Source organism: Chlorocebus sabaeus, chromosome 10, assembly GCF_047675955.1.
Source record: "Chlorocebus sabaeus isolate Y175 chromosome 10, mChlSab1.0.hap1, whole genome shotgun sequence".
In the NCBI taxonomy this organism is placed as follows: domain Eukaryota; kingdom Metazoa; phylum Chordata; class Mammalia; order Primates; family Cercopithecidae; genus Chlorocebus; species Chlorocebus sabaeus.
The window spans coordinates 46,324,279-46,344,139 of NC_132913.1; the positions used below are offsets into that span (position 1 = coordinate 46,324,279).

Sequence of the window (19,861 nt, forward strand, 5' to 3'; positions counted from 1 at the left end):
TTGCCTTCATTCTTTATTAAGATGAAATTCACATACCATAGTATTCATTCATTTGAACCACTGGATGGCTTTTAGTATATTTAAAAAGTTGTGCAACTATCACCACTATCTGATTTTAGAACATTTTCATTATCCAAAAGAAACCCTGTGACCTTTAGAAGGCACACTCTTTCCTACCCCAAGCTCCCCAGTCCTAGTCAACCAGTAATCTATTAATCTTTCTGTCTCTGTAGCTTATTCTGGACATTTCATATAAATCATGGACTGAGTTTTGTGTAGCAAATTTAAATTATTTTCACTCAGCTTGAAGGCCTTCCAGTGAGCTTATTCTGCTAATTCCCCATTCTCATCTTACCCTGCTTCCCCAGCTGCTGTTTAGTCTAGTTCAGCTAATTTTTCCCACTGTTACTTCTGTTCTTATGCTCTTATCTCTTCTGAGCTGTCCACCATAGATACATCTTTGGTATTTATTCTGAGATAACCAGATGACTTTCTTCACAGTATTCTCAGTTCTTCTGAAATTTCATCTCCTACAGATAATTTATCTTCAAGGATGTGGCCAGTGCAGTATTGTTTTGACAGGCTTTTTCTTTTGAACGTCCTGGCCATTGGCATTACATGCCTCTGCTTATAACCAAATCTTTTTTTTTTTTTTTTTTTTTTTTTTGCTTTGACAGTTACAAACTTTTCTTGAGACAGGATTTTGCTCTGTTGCCCAGGCTGGAGTGCAGTGGTGCAGTTGTAGCTCACTACAGCCAAACTTCTGGGCTAATACAATCTTCCCACCTCAGGCTCCCGAGTAGTTGGGACTATAGGCATGTGACACCACACTTAGCTCATTAAAAATTTTTTTAACATATTTCACTATGTTGCCCAGGCTGATCTCAAATTTGTGGCCTCAAGCATTCCTCCCACCTTGACTTCCCAAAGTACTGTGATTACAGGCATGAGCCACTGTGCCCGGCCCAAACTTCTAATAACTGAGAGCCACCCATTCGTTTATTTCTCTTTCTCACTGAGATACAGTGCCACAATTTTTAAGGTATTCTAAGCAGAGGAAAGAAATGGCTCTGGTTTTTTTTTGTGTATGTTGTCAATGAAAGATTAAGCTGCAGGAGGTTCTTATTACTTATACAGTCCCACCCAGTAGCTGACTGATTAGACACCTCCCTATATGTTCCCCATAGTGTCTCAATATTCCCCTTCAGAGTATTTGTTCTTGTTCTGTTATTTAATTTTCTCTCCAGATATAAACAGTGGTCTCATTAATCCAGCTCTCTACTAGGTTCCTAGCACGCTGTTGGAAATGATCAGTTAAGGAAAGGGAAGTGTTGCCACTGTCAAGTTGCATCGGGTGAGGGAACGTTCAGTTTAGAAAGAAGCTATGCAGGATCCCCATCCCTCGTGGGCTTTGTGAAACCTTTCAGTGTCTGTGTTGTAACCTCTGCCTTGATGACAGAGTAGTACATTTCATGACGTTGAAGCTGCGTTTTTCCTCTGCTCAAGCCAGCATGTTCCCTTAACTCGGCTGAGCATGAAAACTGGCAACTGGAGGTGAAAGCAAAAGGAATTAGGAAGTGGCTGGTAAGTCCCTCTCATCCAGAAGACTCCCGCTCTGGAGACCATGCCTCCCACCATGTTTTCCTGAAGGTTGCAAAGGCTGTCGAAGGGATGATAGGGAGGCAGTGCTATTGACAACATTCCTCTGTTCTCTCTTCTTCCGTGACCTGCAGAATTAGAACCTATTGCCAAAGGACACGCTGGAGGTGTGGTAGGGAGGAGAAGGGAAAGACACAAGAATTTCCTCTCCAGGCAGACTGTAGCCACAGGTCTTTGAAGCAGGAGTGGTGGGGACAGAAAGGGGAAGAGCTTCCTCTTAAATCAATACAGGGTGTGCAGGTTCCACTGCCTCTTCACAGAGCAGATTATCTATGACTCAGTTGTGGTTCTGTGATTGCTGGACTAGGGGTGTGCCTTTTTCCATCTGAAGAACATGCCTGTTTTTATAAGGTGTAGCCTGGGAATGGCAGCTTTTGGGCATCATAAGTGTTTCACAGAGTGAAGTATTCAAGAGCACCATGATCCTAGTGGGCGGAGATGAAGATGAGATACCTTGGCTTCCTACTTTGGAAGATCTAACAGTGGCTTGTAAAACAGGCTGGTGAGGACCCATGCTCCCAATTACATAGGGCCTGGAGAAGGCAGGAAGAGGCTTTCCATTTAATTTTCCATTTTAAGTAGTTTAATATTTGTCAGCCAGTAGAGCTGGGGTTGGAATGGCAGAGGCTTTGGGGGTGGACTGGTACAAAGTGCATACAGCTGCCGAGGCCTTGCAAGCTTTGGGCAGCAGGTGGGCTCAAAGCAGGATTCCACGTACAGTATTCGCATGGTTTATTCAGAGCAGTTCAGGGAAATTTCAGACAGTGCTAAACCATCCTTTAAAATTCCTGGACCTTTCTTTACTCTTTAAGCTGATTTGCATCATGTTGGTTATATTTAATCTCAATATTTTCGCCCAGCAGATGCAGGGACAGGAAGCGTGTGTTCCCACATGCCTGGGCACCCAGTTTAGAAAGAAATATAAAGTATGTGTTTTCATCAGGACTGCCATAAGGTGCCCTGCCTGTGTTCTGTTTCCACTGCTTAGGAGGAGAAAGGGCAGGCTAGTGACCAGTAGAATTTATTGGGCCCCTTCCAGTCTTCCTCTCTGGAGGCCAGGGCTTCGTAAACCCTTCCTGCCCCTGTTTCAACTGTGTTATCTTATCTGGAGGGAAGTCCCACTTTATCCTCTTTCAGGAGGTCCAAGTTCTTCCGACATAAATGTCTTTCGAAGAATAATAATTCTGTCATGTAGAAGACTGTCGAAGCTGAATGGGATTAGTTGAATTCCCTAGGATTGTCTTTTTTTTTTAAGTGAACTTCCTTACTCTTTACATGTTAAAATCTTTGGCATTACCTAGAAGTTAGTGTCTGATTTTCAAATTTGCAATGTGAAAATTTTCTCAATGTGAAACCCAACTGTACCCGATCACCATAAAATAGCTTTCAGTTACTTACTGTGAAAAGGAAAACTTTACAAAGTATGCTTTTAAAGGTGTTTCTTCCTTGTCTGAGAAAACATTTTTTCTTAGTGACATTCCTTTGAATATGACTTGCTTCCTACTGTTACAGATGGAAACTGTAAGCTGTATTAATCCTAGTTTAGAAAGAAATATAAAGTATGTTTTCATTAGAATGTGTGAAAACCAATCTGATTTTCAAACAAAGCATCACTTAATGTGTTTTAAAGTGCTTTGAGATAAATTTAATTGTTATGTACATATCATAAAATTTTAAGTGTGTGTATTAGTTTCAAGAAAATAGGCTATTTCTGCATTTAGGAATAAAGAGGATAGAGCCTGGATGAGAAGAAACAAACAAAAACCCAGCTTTCCTGTCAAAATAAAAAGAAATCCTTCCTATCCATTAATGATAGATGTGCAGAGGGGAGGACTTATTCTGGCTGAGGGAGGGGCCGTTAAGTCAGTCAGTCTCTCCATTTGTCTTTGTAATCTGCCTTTACCTGTTGAGATGTGTAATCTCCAGAGTATTTTTGTAGTGTCCTGAATCTGCCTCCTTTGGAGAAGCGGTGCTAGAACAGTTCCATGAAGGGAGGGGACCCTGAGGGAACTGTGGCTGCCTCTCCCTAACTGGGTGTGTCTGCCACACAGAGCAGGTATATCATCTACCTGCCTGGCTCTCAGCACCGGAGCTGGCAGGCATGAGCCACCACATTCCACCTGGCTCGGTGGCTTTCTGGGTGATTAAGTGCTCAGAATTCAAGCTCTTCCTACTGCCTTTCCTTTGCTTTCCTCATGCTTACATTTGTTTTCTTCTTGCTCAGTTTGAAGCAAGAGAGGCAGGTATGCATTTAGACAGGGAAATACCTTTGTAGAAACAGTTTTGCAGAAGTAGCTTGCAGTAAAATATTAGACACCTGGTTAGTATCCTGCTGGTGCTTGCTAGAGTTTGATAATATTTATTTTTCTGCCTAGTTGCTTAAGATGTTAAAAAAAACTATCACAGGCTGACTTTTATCTTCCTTTGACTCTCTCCTACCTCCTGCAAGGCTTATAAAATGAAAGTGATTCCAGAGGTAGCTTTAGACCTTTTATTTCCTGGACTTTGTGTCCCAAGGGAGATAATCAGATGCAGAGGCACACAAAGATGAATTAATTGTACTTTATTTTCCTTTTTGACTTGTTGTAAATCCTGCCCTTTTGATTTTATGCTAATACTGCTTTGTTGCCACCTGTATCGCCCTGCTCACTACTAAATTGAAATGCTTTGAAATTGATTTGGTAATAACTATTTAGACTGTTTCAAGTCTGGGTTAATATTCATTTTGCTACATTGCCTGTAATTTTTAAAATCATCCTTAATTATAGAAGCCTTTTTTTAAAATCTCTTGGGTGAAGAGAAGAATTTTTCTTTATGTATATAATTTGGTAATATGCTTAATATGGGAAAGAAATTCTTGGCAATGATTTGAGTCAGCAAAAAGCCTGCTGTACTTTTATTCAGATTGTGGTTGGATTCTTCAGACTGTTCTGTTGGTGTAGCAAGCATTTATTGGCGCCTACTGTGTACCAGGAGCAAGCATGTTCACTACTGGCACAATAAAGATAAGGCACAGCATCTATTGTCAAAACTTGTCCACTTGTGGGACTACAAAATGGTCTTCTATTCTGTGGAGAGTCTGAGCAAGTTGTCAATTACTGAGAAGAGTTTAAGACATGACAGTGATTGATACCTCTGATTGAAGATGTATGCTGTGGGTGCATAATGATACCACTAATCGAACTCCTCCAAAGTCTGGGAAAGGGTCACTAGACTGTGTGAGAAGCTCCAGTGTCTGTGCATTCAGTGCACAGGTTATGTGAAGCTTTACCAAAACACTGTGCTTTTTCTGGAAAATGTCATATTATTTAAATCCTTAGGCTTGTCTCTGGAGACTGTTCTTCATTGTGTCAGACTCAGTTGGGCAGTGTGGTGGGTCGCATCCTCCCCCTCCAGCACCGCCTGCTCCCAGCTATTCTTTTAGGTGTTTCCGCAATTGAAGGGCCTGATGAATGTGGCTGGGAATGTGCGGCTCGGGTCCCTGGCCTTGCTGCACGTCATAGCAGAGCATGCCTTGCGCAACACAGGTGAGCACCAAGCTAGAAATTTGATGCAGAGATCTGGCTGTCACAAGCCAGCATACACAGCTCCCAGCGCAAGGCCAGAGAGGGAGCAGGGTCCTGTGGCGCATTGGATGGGGCTGGGCGGTTGCAGAAGAGAAGCCAGAAGTCCCCTGGAGCTGAAGGTTACCATGCAGGGGTGGGGCAGGGGTCCCACCTGGGACATTCTGTTGGCATTCCAGGAAAGGTGGCTTAAGTGTCTTCACTAGACCCCTCAGGTTAAAAGCTGTGACCGCAGGTGAACCAGGGGCTTTGTTCTTTGTGGTTGGTTAGTTTGCAGGTGGCCGGGTCTAGATGGGATGGAAAGAAAAGTACAGTCTGGCATTTCTGGCCAGAAAGGTTTAAGGCAGGCCGGTTTCATTGTGCGGGCTTTCCCTTAGACACTGGGGAAAACCCAAAATGTGGCCTGGCGGCCTGAATGCCTGCTGGATATGAGGTATGGGTGCACAAGAGAGGGACGCTACCTGTCAGCCAAGAGGCCTACGGACTTCTGCGCTCGCTGCCTTGGCTTGTCTCTGATCTTTTCCTGATCTGACTTCCTCTGCAGCGGTGAAACCTAATTTAGAAAGTTGTTAGTCATGGGAGGCAGTCTCTCTACAGTGCTGGGCTTTTCCTTTTCTATTTACTTCTTCCTTTCACCCACTTTTAGGAGCGACCATTATGTTCCTTTCTTGTTTGATCGTTAATTCATTGGTCCAGTGTTTTAACTTTAAATTCTTCCTGTCAACCACTAAGCTAAATATAGAGGTTAAAAAATGTTTGCTTTTTAAGTGCTACTTTATTTTTCTTCAGTTGTGAGGGGAGGAAAACATTCCTGAGCATTCATGATGCCTAAGGCACTTGACATATGCCCTCATGTCTAATTTTCGCTGCCACCCAGGAAAGGACAAATCACTCTGTTTACAGAGTCCTCCTCTTGAAAATGGGGAATGCAAGACAGTCTATAATGTTCTGGGAGAAAATTTCCATTTGTGATTTTTTTTTATCCTCTCAAAATGTGTATTTTCTATTATAATAAAGTAGTATATGTACATAATTTTTAGTACATGTATTTGGGATGCATGCCAAGTCTTAATAGTATGGCATGATCAGAGCAGTGTAGAGAGGCCGGGCATGGTGGGTCACGCCTGTCATCCCGTCACCATGTGAGGCTGAGGTGGGAGGATCGCTTGAGCCCAGGAGTTCAAAACCAGCCTGGGCAACATAGGGAGATTTCGTTTCTACAAAAAAATTTTAAAATGAGCCAGGGGTGCTGGTGGTGCGTGCCTATGGTCCCAGCTACTCGGGAGGCTAAGGTGGGAAGATAAGTTTGAGCCTGTGAGGTCGAGGCTGCAGTGAGCTGTCACTGCACCGCTGCACTCCAGCCTGGGCAACAGAGTGAGACCCTGTCTCGAAACAAAAAAACCATGTAGAGCACTGTTCTGGGATACAGTGGGACTTAGGGCATTCTGGGACTTTCCTGTCCATAGGGCTGTTAACGAGAGTCAGTGAGTTGAAGTGCAAAAAGAACTTAGAGTGAAGCCTGGCATATAGTAAGCAGTATTCCAATATTCATCTTAGCCACTGTTGTGATTTCCTAAGGATCATTAGTTAATTCCTCACCAGTGAATTTGAAATACTCAAAACAGACATGTAATAAACCAGGATTTTTCCTTTTTCCACAGAGGTATGAGTTGAGGAACATATGAACTAGGAAGGGCAAGAGAAAAGATGCATTGAGGAGTCACGTTCATAAGACTGTATGCTTCTTATAAGTGGGCAGAAAGCTTTACACCTAAGTTTCCTGGTAGCTACTGGAAAGAGAGAAAACACATATGAAAGGTGATATTTATAAGGACAAAATGTCCAGTGCCCAAAATGGTACCGGGTCTGGAGATGCATACCTCCTTGTGGACCCCCTAGAGGGGAGAAGCCAAGGTTGCAGCAAGCCCCTTGCTCTTTTCACCTCTTGTCTTCTCTGTAGCTCAAAGGTCCATCTGATGAATTGTTTGTGGGCGTATGTTTGATATCGCCGGCCCTTAGTTCCTAAACAATTCTGGGCTAATGCTGTAGTCAGGTTATAGTTAGCTTTCTTCTTGATGTTCATTTAAGCCTATAAGTTGATTTGGATCCCACCAAACTACCCATAGGGTCCTGGACCTACACTGGTTTTATTTTTCTTTTGCTGATTCTAAGTGTCCATTCAACATAGAACCTTCAGAAGGCAAGGGGTAAAGAAAAGTTGGATCCCAGCACTTTGGGAGGCCAAGGTGGGTAGATCGCTTCGAGACCAGTGTGGGCAACGTGGCGACACCCTGTCTCTACAAAAAATATTTAAAAATTAGCGAGGTGTGGTGCCTGTAGTCCCAGCTACTTGGGGGCTGAGGTGGGAGGATCGCTTGAGCCTGGAAGGCTGGGGCTGCAGTGAGCCGAGATTGCACCACTGTACCTCAGCCTGGGCAAGAGAGCGAGACCTTGTCTCAAAAAAAAAAAAAAAAAAAAGCATTGAGAAGGTGAAGAAAGAGTGCAGTCATGTTTCAGAGCCTTATAGAGCAAAGTATTTGATGACTGAGTGGATGACTTTTTAACAAGGCAGACTTCATGAACTTTTAGCTACAGGTAATTAACTCCTTTTATGTGTTGAGCACCGTGCAAGCAAATGGTGTTTTAAAAATATGCTATGTGTATCAGAAGAATTGGTATTGGCTATACCACTAATTGTGCATACACGTACATGTGTGTGTGAGAGAGAGAGAGAGAGAGAATCGAGAGAGATCAGGTTCTCTGGAGCCTTTCACCTCTGTAAGGCGGGGTTAATGGTTCTCTGCCTATCTGCCTCCTTTCATGGGTTGTGATCAGGTATATGCCCTGTTGTAGTAAGAAAGTGAGCCAGGTGCAATAATGTGTACCTGTAGTCCCAGCTACTTGGGAGGCTGATGCAGGAGGACTGATTGAGGCCAGGAGTTCGAGACCAGCCTGGGCAGCATAGTGAAACCCCATATTATGCAAAAAAAAAAAAAAAGTGTTTTGGAAGTATTCTACCCCTGTACGCTAGTACAAAGGAAGATAAGACACTGTCCTTGGGACCAAATGGAATTTAACACTAAATTGTGAGGCACAGCTTTATGAAATTTAAGGCCTGATAAGTCGCTCAGTTTCAGAATGCTCTGTGTCGCGAGGGTGGCTAAGACTCAGTTTGGGTGATGACAGCAAGCTGTAATTGACAGAAGCTGCCATCTATACTAGTCCAAAAAAACAAAATGCTAGAATTTTTAAATTATTAAGCCGCTATAAAGATTAGTCAGTCTCTGGGAAATGTCAAATAGCACTTTTCAGAGATTTTTTTTTAAAAGTCATCACAGTTAAGATGCTGCCCTTGTTGTGTGTGTATGCCCACAAGCATTCTTGAGAGTGACTGACTAGGTTAACCTGATGAGGAGTTTGAATTTCTGTAAGCTTGGAAGAAAGAAAGATGTTTTTGAGCAGCCTGTCATTTATTGGAAGAACCAGCTTTCTCTTTCTCGGGAACTTCGGGGCTGCCATGTTTGGTGTTGCTGTTGTGCGGGGAAGCCAGACTGATTTGGCCTTTATCTGCTCAGCTGGATCTGCTTCAGGGCTCAGATGGAGCCTGAGCCAAGATGAGAGTGTCTGGGCTTCCAGCTGTGTTGGCTACATCTGGTATTGAATCCCAGGAAGGAGTGTTTGTGGAGTGGCTTCAGATTTACCAGCCTCCCTGCCTCTGAGAACCCTAGGACATGTGGACTGTGGAATGCATCTCTCACAGGAACTTTGTGAGGGCAGCAGAAGGGCTGCCTCTTCTTCCTCACTAGTCTCCTTCTTATAAACGCTGACCTTACAATATGTTCATTTCTAAATGGTTACCCCATCTGGGACTTCTCTTCCTAGTGACTGCTCCTGCAGCTGGGCCCTTCCTCCCCCACCCCTTTTCCTTCTTCTCCCTGCCAGGACCTGAGAGTTGCCCCCCCCCCCCACCATGAGATGCTGGGCACAGTGTAGGGCACATGCCTGCCAGCGAGAGCCACACCTTCCACCTGTCCTGCCATCAGGAGCTCTGACCTGGCCTTCCCAGCCGTCCTCAGCTACTCCATGGGTCCCTGAGGTCCTCATTGCAATGCTGTCATTTGTAACAGGAAGTGAGCTAAGTCCTTGTTCCCCCTGCTTGAGGTCCTAGTTAGGACTCAAATCTTTGGGGTTTGATTCAGAAGTGCTTGGCACTTAGGGAGAGCACTTTGACTTTTGTTTTAATTTTTCAACTTACACATATGTGCTCTCCAATGTAACAGCCACAGAAATAAAACCAAACAAATTCCCTATCTCCCTTGCCTGGAACTCTTCCTGTCACTTGGATGTTGGAGTAGCCTGGGAACCTAACTTATTACAATATGTCTGAGAAAAGTATTTTGAGTTGCAAACACTGGATTTAAACGTGAAGGTTTGTCACACCACAATCTGTGTTATGGGACTGCCTGCATTTTTATACTTCCAGCTTATTAACAAGATTACCATTAATAATTACCATTAATAAGCAATAAACTTACCAATATATTAGACCATTCCTGAAAAACATTAGCACACTTCTAGCATATAGCAGACCTTCAGTAAATGCTAACTTTTGCTGTTAGCAACACCATTGGCATTTTTGTGATGGAAAGAGTCATACTTGCTGTGCGTATGTTCATATAAATGGTCCATTTAAAAACACAAGGAAGGCTGTGATTGATTCCAAAGACATGGAAATAGGATCTAATACTGCTGATGGAACACTGGCAAATGCTGGGAGTCATAACAATGGGCACCCAAAATCAGATCCTGAACTTCTAAGTGTAGTATCTCTGACCACAAATGGAATTGAAGTTTATTCATTTGCCCATTCATTCAATTAGCAAGCATTTATTGAGCACTTACTATGTGCTGTGCTGTGCTGTTCAGAAAAGGAAAAGATCGCCATGGATACTCTAGGGAAGGCTTCAGCATTTATGTGGAAATTTTTTAAATAGGCAACCAGAGAGGGTGATAAGTCCAGGCTGCAGCAGCAGGAGGAGTAAAAACAGTCAGAATTATGACAGGATGTCCTGTGGCCACCACAAGGAAATAGTTTTGTCTTTACTTCTAAACCCTTTCAGACCCTTTGATCCTAAATAACTGACCCTGACCTAATTCACCACCTTCTGATTCAGTGTGTATCATCTTGGTATGTGGCTAAAGGGGCCTGATCCAGGAGCTGGGTTCTAAATGCACTTTGGCCCTGCGCACTCCCACTTAACAGGCTTGGGGTTGAGGGCCTAGGGGACTGGAATCCAGATAGGGAAAGAGGCATCGGTGGACATGGCCCCTGTTCTCAAGGACGCAGCCAGCGTTAGTTCTAACAGTGGGGGGGTGTGAGTGGCCCAGGTGATGACCTATGGTTGCAAGGGGATCCCGTATGGCTCAGCATCTTTAAATTAAAAGTGACTCTTTGTAGAAACTAAGTAGGGTGATTATTGCTTCGCTCTTTGACCATGTTCTTTCTGCTTTTTTGCCAAAATGTTTACAAAAGATTTTTTGTACCTTTTTTCTGTGCTGGTTTTCTTTCTTGGAGATTAAATGTGAATTCTGCAGTCGTAGTATACCTTCTCATGCTCGTGCTTCACCTGCACTGGGTACGGGAAGGTTTTCCATTTCGTGCCGTTGAAGAAATAATAAGTCAGTCTCTCTGGATCATCTTGAAAAGATGTTATAAGCTTTAAGGGTCAAATTCTCTGTTTGACTTTATAATTGTATTTTTGTTTCTAAAGATTTTCTCCTGCACCGTTTCTGCATTAAACATTCTGTTGTTCATTCCCGCTCCCCCACCCCCAACAAATGTTATTAATTTGGAAAGTATATTTAAAGGTTCAAAGGGATTTAATGAGACATGAATTCTTTTGTGAGTAATCTTTGTTAAAAAGAGAGGATATATTATAAGGTTACATAAATTTACTCTTAACTCTGATACTTTTTAGACAATTTTTTTCATTATCTTCCTGTCAGACTTTCTCCCTTGCCCCTCTTCTCTGTAGAGTGATTTAGCAGCTTATTTCCCCTGGTGAGCCACATTCTTCTAATTTACCAAAATACATTGTATGGAACATACTTTGATAAAAATCTGCGTGGACCGGAAAACTTTCCATTGATCCTGGGGAGGGCAGTGTGCATGTTTTAACTCTTCAGCCCCAGCTGTGCCTGGCCTCCTTCAAAGTATTTTGGTCTTTCATTTCAGCCACAATTACAAGTTCATCCGAAAATGATGACCGGAGTGGCTCCAGTTTGGAATGGAATAAAGATGGAAGCCTAAGATTAGGGGTTCAGAAGGGAGTGCTTCATGACCGCAGGGCAGATAACTGCTCCCCAGTGGCAGAAGAGGAGACCACCGGGTCAGCAGAGAGCACGCTGCCCAAAGCAGAATCCTCAGCTGGAGATGGTCCAGTCCCTTATTCTCAGGGCTCCAGCTCGCTAATAATGCCACGGCCCAACTCAGTTGCAGGTAAGGCCACACCTTTCCCTGGAAGGATTATCTCAGGGAGACTGAGGTGCCCTGTGTTCACTGTCTTCACATGGGAAGACATTCCAGACACAAGCCAGCTTCATGGCCCTGGGTCAGGCACTTACCTTTTCTAAGCCTCAGTTTACTAATCTGTAAACACAATAAGGCTGTACTTACTGGTTTTTAAGTGATCCTTCTACTCTGGAATTCTTTAAATCGATTATTTGGACTATCGAATTCTTTGTATACAAGAGAAGTAAGTATAAAAACTCTCCTCTCCGTTTTTGTTATTTTAAGCCTTAGAAAATTCATGACTGTTTATTACCTCCTGGTAAATGGGAATTGTTGAGTGAGTTTGTTAGGATCAGCTCAAGGAACTTCTTACCAAACTTACAAAACTTATTTTTGTGTAATTGAGTCCGATCGTACAGGCAGGAGGGCCAAATTTCTGTACAATTCAGTTAAAATGGAGCTCACAGCTTAAAATGTAAGCTATGGAAGTAAGAGCTGTCAATCAAGGAATGAAAATATTCGAGACAGGCATGCTTTACCAAGATGCAGCAGCTGGAACAAAGAAGAGCACAAAGGCTGGCGACTGTCAGTAGTCAGACTGGTTGCCAGGTGTGTGTCAAGCAAGGAGAATACAGTCAGTCCCCTGTATCTATAGTTCCACATCTATGGATTCATCCAGCCATGTAGCAGAAATAACCAAGGAAAAAAATCGATAAAAAATAATTTTAAAATACAGTCTCACAGTTATTTACATTGTATTAGGTATCATAAGTAATCTAGAGATGATTTAAAATATATAGGAGAATGTAGGTTATGTGCAAATATTATACCGTTTTATATAAGGAACTTGAGCATCCAAGGATTTTGGTATCCTCAGGGGGCCTTGGAACTGATCTCCGGTGCATAGTGAAGGATGACTATAGCTCCAGGTAGGTGGGGAAAGGAGCTCTCTGCATCTGAGCTATGGCGCCTGTTTTTAAGGTTTCTAGGTTCTAAACTCCATGCCCCTGTGCTGAATTTAAAAGAAGAACTTGCTAGTCTTTCTTTGTTATCAGTGTAGCACTTAACATTTCTCTTCTACTAATGCAGGGACCCAGATTCTCTGCTCCTACACCAGATAATTTCTCTGTGATTTATACTATGTTTTCAGAATGCAGTGGGTCACTCTGGTGGTTGTTGGGTGTTTTTTACAATGGGACTCTGAAGTAGCTGATAAATAAGCGGCCCTAATGGAAAAGTTCTGAGGCATAACTCTAATTCACTTTCAAAGGAAGTGAAATGGCCTTGTTCCAGAAGAGGGATTTGGCATGTCTGCCAGAGAGAAATACTAGAGAACATTAAACGAGTTGACTGATAGTCCTTCCACAAACTTTCCTGTCCTCCCACCGCTGTCCCACCACTTTGACAGAGTATGTGGCACCCAAGGCGCTTTTAGACCGTATTTACCTAGTTATGATGAATGGGTCGTTTGTATTATCCCAGAACTTGATCACTTTATTGACTTCAACAAAAATAGTGAACTTGTGCTCAATTTAGTCAAGCTATTTTAAAATTAGGAAACATTACTGCCTTAATTTTAACAGTGTTAAGAGCATCCCATTTGGGGCTGTTTTCTGCTCGGTGTTCTTTATGGGTCTCCTGCCATGTGAAGTGACAGTGGGTGTCAGCTGAGCTTTTCCAGTAGGCTGCCGTGATTATAGAGCAGAGCTTTCTGATTTCTGCTGTGCGCATTCATTAGCTTCTGCGTGTGCCCTTGAGCTAGACCTCCTGTGGAATGGGAGGGTTTTACCTCTGGATTTGAGCAAAGTCTACCTGGCCTAATGGGTTTGCTCATTTCTTCTGTGCTGCATATTTTTTAAACTAAATGCGTATTTTGAAAAGACATGAGCAAAGGCCTATTCTCTGGTATCTGTTAACAAGCTAGGGGTCTGGTATATTCTTCATTGCCTCCCTTCCTGCCCCTGAAGTTGAACCTTAGTTAAGAGGAAATGGCAAGATTTTTCAAGTACCATTGAAGAGTAAGATTCAGGTTGTATAGACTCTATGCAGCTCTATTTAGTGATTAGAAGGCAGGCTGCTACAAACAGGGCAGCAGAGAACTCTCAGTGTTAGAAGAATCAGAATAATATGTGAAGGACCATATAGAGAAATCTCTTAGAAGTATTTGCATGTTATGATCCAAGTAAACAAATTGCCTTTTGGTGGGAAAGGTGTTTTGGCACATGAGGATTGGCAGGTAAAGGAAGGATGATGCCAGGCCTCTGTTCACAGCCTCCCCATGGGGCTGACCCCTAGGGAGTTGGGTGCAGAACTTCTTCCTAAAGTCCTTTACCGAGCTTGCTACCAAGAACTGGAATTGTCTGTTAACCATGTAGTACGGTGGCAGGTTTTTTTATTTTGATATTTTGTCAAAGATTATAAAAATAAGTTGGCTAGGTTTAAAGATTATTTCACTATACAGATTTTCTTTGTAAAGATATTTGTTAGAGTGGGATTGGTTTGTACAACTATATATCACATCAAAATGCATGACATGGACACCTCTTTGCTTTATTAAAATCAGACCTAAAAGCCTTTAAAAGTATGTTTTAATCATATAGAAGTTAGGTAATGGGTTCTATTTTTTACTATTTTTTTCCTTTCAAAGTACTTTCTGAGTGGATTATAGAACACTGTGTTTAATTTTCCGGGAAACAAGCATGATTGCTATCCAGTTTTCCTAAAACTGGTTATTTCCCTGAACTTATTGGCATGGACTTTCCATAGGTTAGTCCACAACTTTAGCAAATGTTCCTCTTTGTTCAGCTTAGAGATGTTTCCCTCTGCCTTGCCCCACCAAACGCACCCTCACCAGAAAACAAACTTTCCTCCACATCTTGAAATGTGCTTCTCATCCAGATGTTAGATATAGTGTGTGTGTGCACAATAAGTGTATCATTAATTTCACTGTAGAGATTCTAGCAGTGGGTTTATTGTTGCATGAAATTATTGCTTTACCTTTGGGTTTTTTGGGCCCTGAGTAGTGTTCAGGATTTTGAAAGCGTTTATGGGTAAATACTGAACGTGAGTCTGACTTTTGCACAGGTAACATCTGAGAATCTTAGGCATGCCTGAGAGGGCAGAGTGGCCCACGTTTCCTGCTCAGAGGGTCGGGAGCACCTGGGCACATAGCTCAGCCTCTGATATCTGCCTGCCCTATTCACTGGCCCCTCTGTTGGTGGCTTCGAAAATGCCTCAGAAAGCTGAGATAGCTGGCAGGTGGTGGCCTATGGCCCTGCTGCAACTTTCAGCTCAGCTTAATGGTATTTGAAATTGAGAATTAGCCAAGAGCTGTGGAAGTGCTGAGGCTGCTCTGTTGCAGATTTTGGTGCTGAAGCTCTAGTGATTGGGAATCTGAAAACAGGCCTGTGAAATCTTACCATCTCCTGCATCTGTTTAGATACAATCTAGGGCATTTTTGCAATCCTTTATTTGGAATGTCTTTTGTGGTCACATATTTTTAATCCTTTCAGCTGTTATAAATTTATAAACTGTTATGTTCTAAGGAGTCAGGGGAAGAAGAGACATAGGCAACACGTTTGAGGCTCTAAAGCATCTTTGTATTCTCTAGGGCTGCAGCATTATGTCAGATGTTCATGACTGTTCTGGCTCTGAAATGAGTTATAGATTATGAATATGGCTGCCTGCCCCTTCTACCTGTGCCTTAGTGGGTGCATTTACCATGAGGCATGTAAGGAGAAGGGTCCCAGGGCTAAGGCAGGAGCCTAGAAATGTTCCAAGCTGTGTTACTACAGGGAGGTAAGAAGGTTGGGGGAAGACAGTGTAGTCCTGTTGGCCCTCCGGGAGGTTTTATACACCCTGCTTACGAAGGACCTAGAGAGAAGCTAGAGGCTGCCCTTGGATTACCGTACATTTGATCCATTTAAAAGCCCTGACAAGGAATTAGCCGAGGCTTTCTAATGGGAAAGATTTGTGTGGTAACTGGCAATGTGCATAGAGTATTCACCTAAATGTGTATACACTGTGGATATGCACCAGGAGGATACAGAGGCATAGGTGCATGCTGTCGTGAAGTCAAGGTTTCAGGTGTTTCTTGCTGGCTGGGAGGATGAGTAGGCAGGGCATGTGTTGGATTGCCCGCTGGAGGATGCAGTGAGAGGGGATATGCCAACACAGTCAGGCCTGGAGCCACCCAGGTAGCTGTTGAATGAAGGAGCGAGAGAGGATGATATGGACAGTGAGGAAGAGAAGGACTGAGATCTTAGTTGGGGGAAATAGGAAGGGTGCAGGTAGGATGGATGGCACTGGTCGGCAGCCGGATGCTGGGTCAGAGCCTGTTGGGCAGCCAGAGGGTTTTCCGAAGACAAGTGGCCCAACTTGACTTCTGTCCCCTGCGCCTTGGTCCCACTGAAGATGTCCCCAGTCCTAAGAAGCCTTTACCCAGGCACTGTGACTCCCTGTAGGCTCTCATTTGCCCTCAAGTCACTGTATATTTTCTTGTCCTGGAAGATAATAATCTGACTAAGATCAACAGTACTTCATGTTGGGCTTAACCCATGAACCAAATTAGGTTAATTTTAGATTTTCCTCAATGTAATAACAGGAGGGGTTTTTAAAAGGCAAAAACGTGTACTATATACTTGCTTCTAAGATTTCTTGAGAATTAGCAAAATTATTTTGTGCTAGTTATTTTTGTAATCTAACTTGTATGAATGTTTGAATAGATCCTTAATTTTTTTTTTTTTTTTTTTTTTTTTTTGAGACAGAGTTTTGCTCTATCACCCAGGCTGGAGTGTAGTGGCACGATCCTGGCTCACTGCAACCTCTGCCTCCCGGGTTTAAGCAATTCTCCTGCCTTAGCCTCCCAAGTAGCTGGGATTACAGAGACCCGCCTCCATGCCGAGCTAATTTTTTTTGTGTTTTAGTAGAAATGGGGTTTCACCATGTTGGCCAGGCTGGTCTGGAGCTCCTGACCTCAAATGATCCACCCGCCCTAGCCTCCCAAAGTCTTGTGATTACAGACATGAGCCACCGCACCTGGCTTTTTAACGCTTTATAACAAATACATGATATGAGTCTTACTGATTTTGTCAGAGGTAAACGTAACTTATTTTTAGAATTAAAAAAATACACCTATAAAATGCAGTGTGATATATAATGTTTATATAAGTCTACACATATTCGAAGCTTAGGAATATTATTATACTATTACTACTGAGCCAACTTTTAGTGTTCTGGGTGTTGTGGAATTGTACACATAGAATCTGCCCATTTAATTAATAAGTTTGGCATTCCAAACAGCAGAAAGCTCCCCAGAGCTGCAGAGAAGAATCTAGCAGCATGCCACCTGCTTGTGGTGTAAGTACTGAAGCTTTGCTGTGTGCCACATGATTGTCAGATTTCTTCATCAAACAATATATGGTGAATTCTGTCTCTTTCCAAGAATAATGGAGAATTCTGGCAACTCAGTCAACATAACTTTAAGAAAAAGAAGCACTTGGTTTTTACCACTTTTCAATTGATACTGCCAGAAAAATAAACTGGGGCAAACAATACCAAAATGACGTTTAAGTAAATTTTGTTGAAAACCTGAACTGAATTGCTTAGTGATTTATAAATTATAGTCACTTAGGTATGAAATTTAAAGTCATCTATGAAGATACTAAACTTCAGTTTAATATTACAGCAACAAGCTCAACCAAATTGGAAGATCTGAGTTATTTAGACGGGCAGAGAAATGCTCCTCTACGGACGTCAATTAGATTACCGTGGCACAATACAGCCGGAGGTAGGGCACAGGAAGTTAAAGGTATTTATCCTCACATCCACTGCAATAATGGTTATGATGAACTCAATCAGTGACTTTGAAAGTCTGTGATAACCAGCATTGAAGCCAACTGTGTTTATAACATGATGGAAAGTGTGTGTTTGTGCTAAAAGCATATCTGTGAGGTGGGCTAAGAGGTCATTCTCAACGGTTTGGGGCTTCTTCCTTAAAATATGTGATTAACTTGCTTCTGGAATTGAAAAAATAATTCTGCAGTAAGTTATTTTGAAGTGAGGGGTAGTTTAACACTCATTAGGTGCTTATTATTAACAAAGTATAAGCTTTATTTCAATTCTTGGACAAGGCTGGGCATGGTGGCTCATGCCTGTAATCCCAGCACTTTGAGAGGCCAAGGCGGGTGGATCACCTGAGGTCTGGAGTTCAAGACCAGCCTGGCCAACATGTTGAAACCTCGTCTCTATTAAAAATATAAAAATTAGCTGGGCATGGTGGCGGGTGCCTGCAATCACAGCTACTTGGGAGGCTGAGGTAGGAGAATCACTTGAACCCAAGAGGCAGAGGTTGCAGTGAGCTGAGATCATGCCATTGCACTCCAGCCTGTGCAACAAGAGTGAAACTGTCTCAAAAAAAAAAAAAAAAGAAAAAAGAAAAAAAATCCCTTGGACTGTATTGGCCGTGTTCTCTGTCTGCCTGTAACACAATTGTGTGAGGTACACAGCAGCCTCACCGTGCGGGCAAAGTGTCATCACACCTGGATGAAAGCAGAGCCCTATTTCTAGGGAAAACATGTTTCTGTTTTATTCATATAGCAGGGAAGAAGCACGACTTAAATGCAGTTCCAGATAAACCCATGAGACATGATTTGGCCCCTTACGTGGCTTTCTCTAATCCTCTTTGTCCTTGAGTCCTGAGAATAACTCAAAGCCATGACCAGACTAGAAAGTAATTTCAATAGGATACTCTGTAGTGTCCTGTTGGTCCAACAGAGTATGATAATTGAGGTATTACAGAAGTATTAATAGAACCAGATTGGAAATGCTTACAGACAGATCCTAGTGGGGGTAAAGCTAAGGATTTAATGTAACACATGAGCAATGATATTTGAGTTTCTTAGTTTATAAAATTATGACATATTTCTAAAATAATGTTTCTTTTTTTCTTTTGAAGCACGATTTGCTCCCTACAAGCCACAAGACATTTTGTTGAAACCCTTGTTGTTTGAAGTACCAAGCATAACAACAGACTCTGTGTTTGTGGGAAGGGATTGGCTCTTTCACCAGATAGAAGAAAACCTGAGGAACACAGAACTGGCAGAAAACAGAGGCGCGGTGGTGGTTGGCAATGTGGGATTTGGGAAGACGGCAATCATTTCCAAGTTGGTGGCCCTGAGCTGCCATGGAAGCCGCATGAGGCAGATTGCTTCCAACAGCCCGGGTTCATCACCTAAAAGTATGTGTGTGTTTAATTACATGTGTAGTTTATTAACATAAGATAGATGGAGGAAATTGCTGTTCACATAGACATGAAATACCAATTTTCTTCAAGTTGTTGCAGCTACTATATCAGGTTTGCAATCGTGTGAAGTGAACTATTTGAATACGTCCCTCTGTCATGATGTGTATTCAGCTATAAGCTGGGGCGAGGCCAGTGTTCCCTGATGTCCTCCTGAACTGTAACCCCTTCTTCCTTTAGATACAGGCAGAGATGGGCCAGTGAGGCCTGATCAAGTGCTCTGGAGAATTTGGGGCCCTGAGAGCAAGGAGTTGGGCTCCTGGCAGAACAAGCTCAGATGGAGTCTAATGTGGAGTTCTTTTAGCACATTAGAACCTGTTTGGCACAGCCTTCATCTTCTGTATTGGATTTTCCAAAATTATAAAGACATAGGACAGAGTAGCCAAATGTTTGACTATTTACTGTTTTTTTCATATGCAATAAACTCACTCTAAACATGGTGAACAAGTGAATCATGCGAGATTTTTAAGACCCAAAAGAATTTAATAGGTCAGGCACAGTGGCTCATATCTGTAATACCAACACTTTGGAAGGCCGAGGTGGGAGGATTGCTTGAGCCCCGCAGTTTGAGAGCAGCCTGGGCAACACAGGGAGACCTCGTCTCTATAAAAAACTAGCCAGTCATAGTGGTGCACGCCTTTTGTCCCAGCTACTCAGGAGGCTGAGGTGGGAGGATCGCTTGAGCCCATTAAATCGAGACTGCAGTGAGCTGGGATTTTGCCACTGCACTGTAGCCTGGACGACACAGTGAGAGCCTGTCTCAAAAAAAAATTTAAAAATGCCAGGGATGGTGACTCATGCCTGTAATCCCAGCACTTTGGGAGGCTG

General features: G+C 42.8%; 1 protein-coding gene across 11 annotated transcripts in view; it reads left to right on the top strand.

Annotated features, from left to right (window-relative positions):
* Window positions 1–19,861, top strand: part of TANC1 (tetratricopeptide repeat, ankyrin repeat and coiled-coil containing 1) — a 264,487-nt gene that overhangs the window by 183,142 nt on the left and 61,484 nt on the right. For 8 of the 11 annotated variants that reach the window (XM_038002078.2, XM_038002079.2, XM_038002082.2 and 5 more), the window contains 3 exons: window positions 11,458–11,721; window positions 17,420–17,542; window positions 18,689–18,970. In XM_038002078.2, coding sequence (XP_037858006.1) covers window positions 11,458–11,721; window positions 17,420–17,542; window positions 18,689–18,970 — 669 coding nt within the window. The remainder of the gene's footprint in view (window positions 1–11,457; window positions 11,722–17,419; window positions 17,543–18,688; window positions 18,971–19,861) is intronic. The other 3 variants (XM_038002080.2, XM_038002081.2, XM_073019720.1) reach the window with 1 other exon arrangement.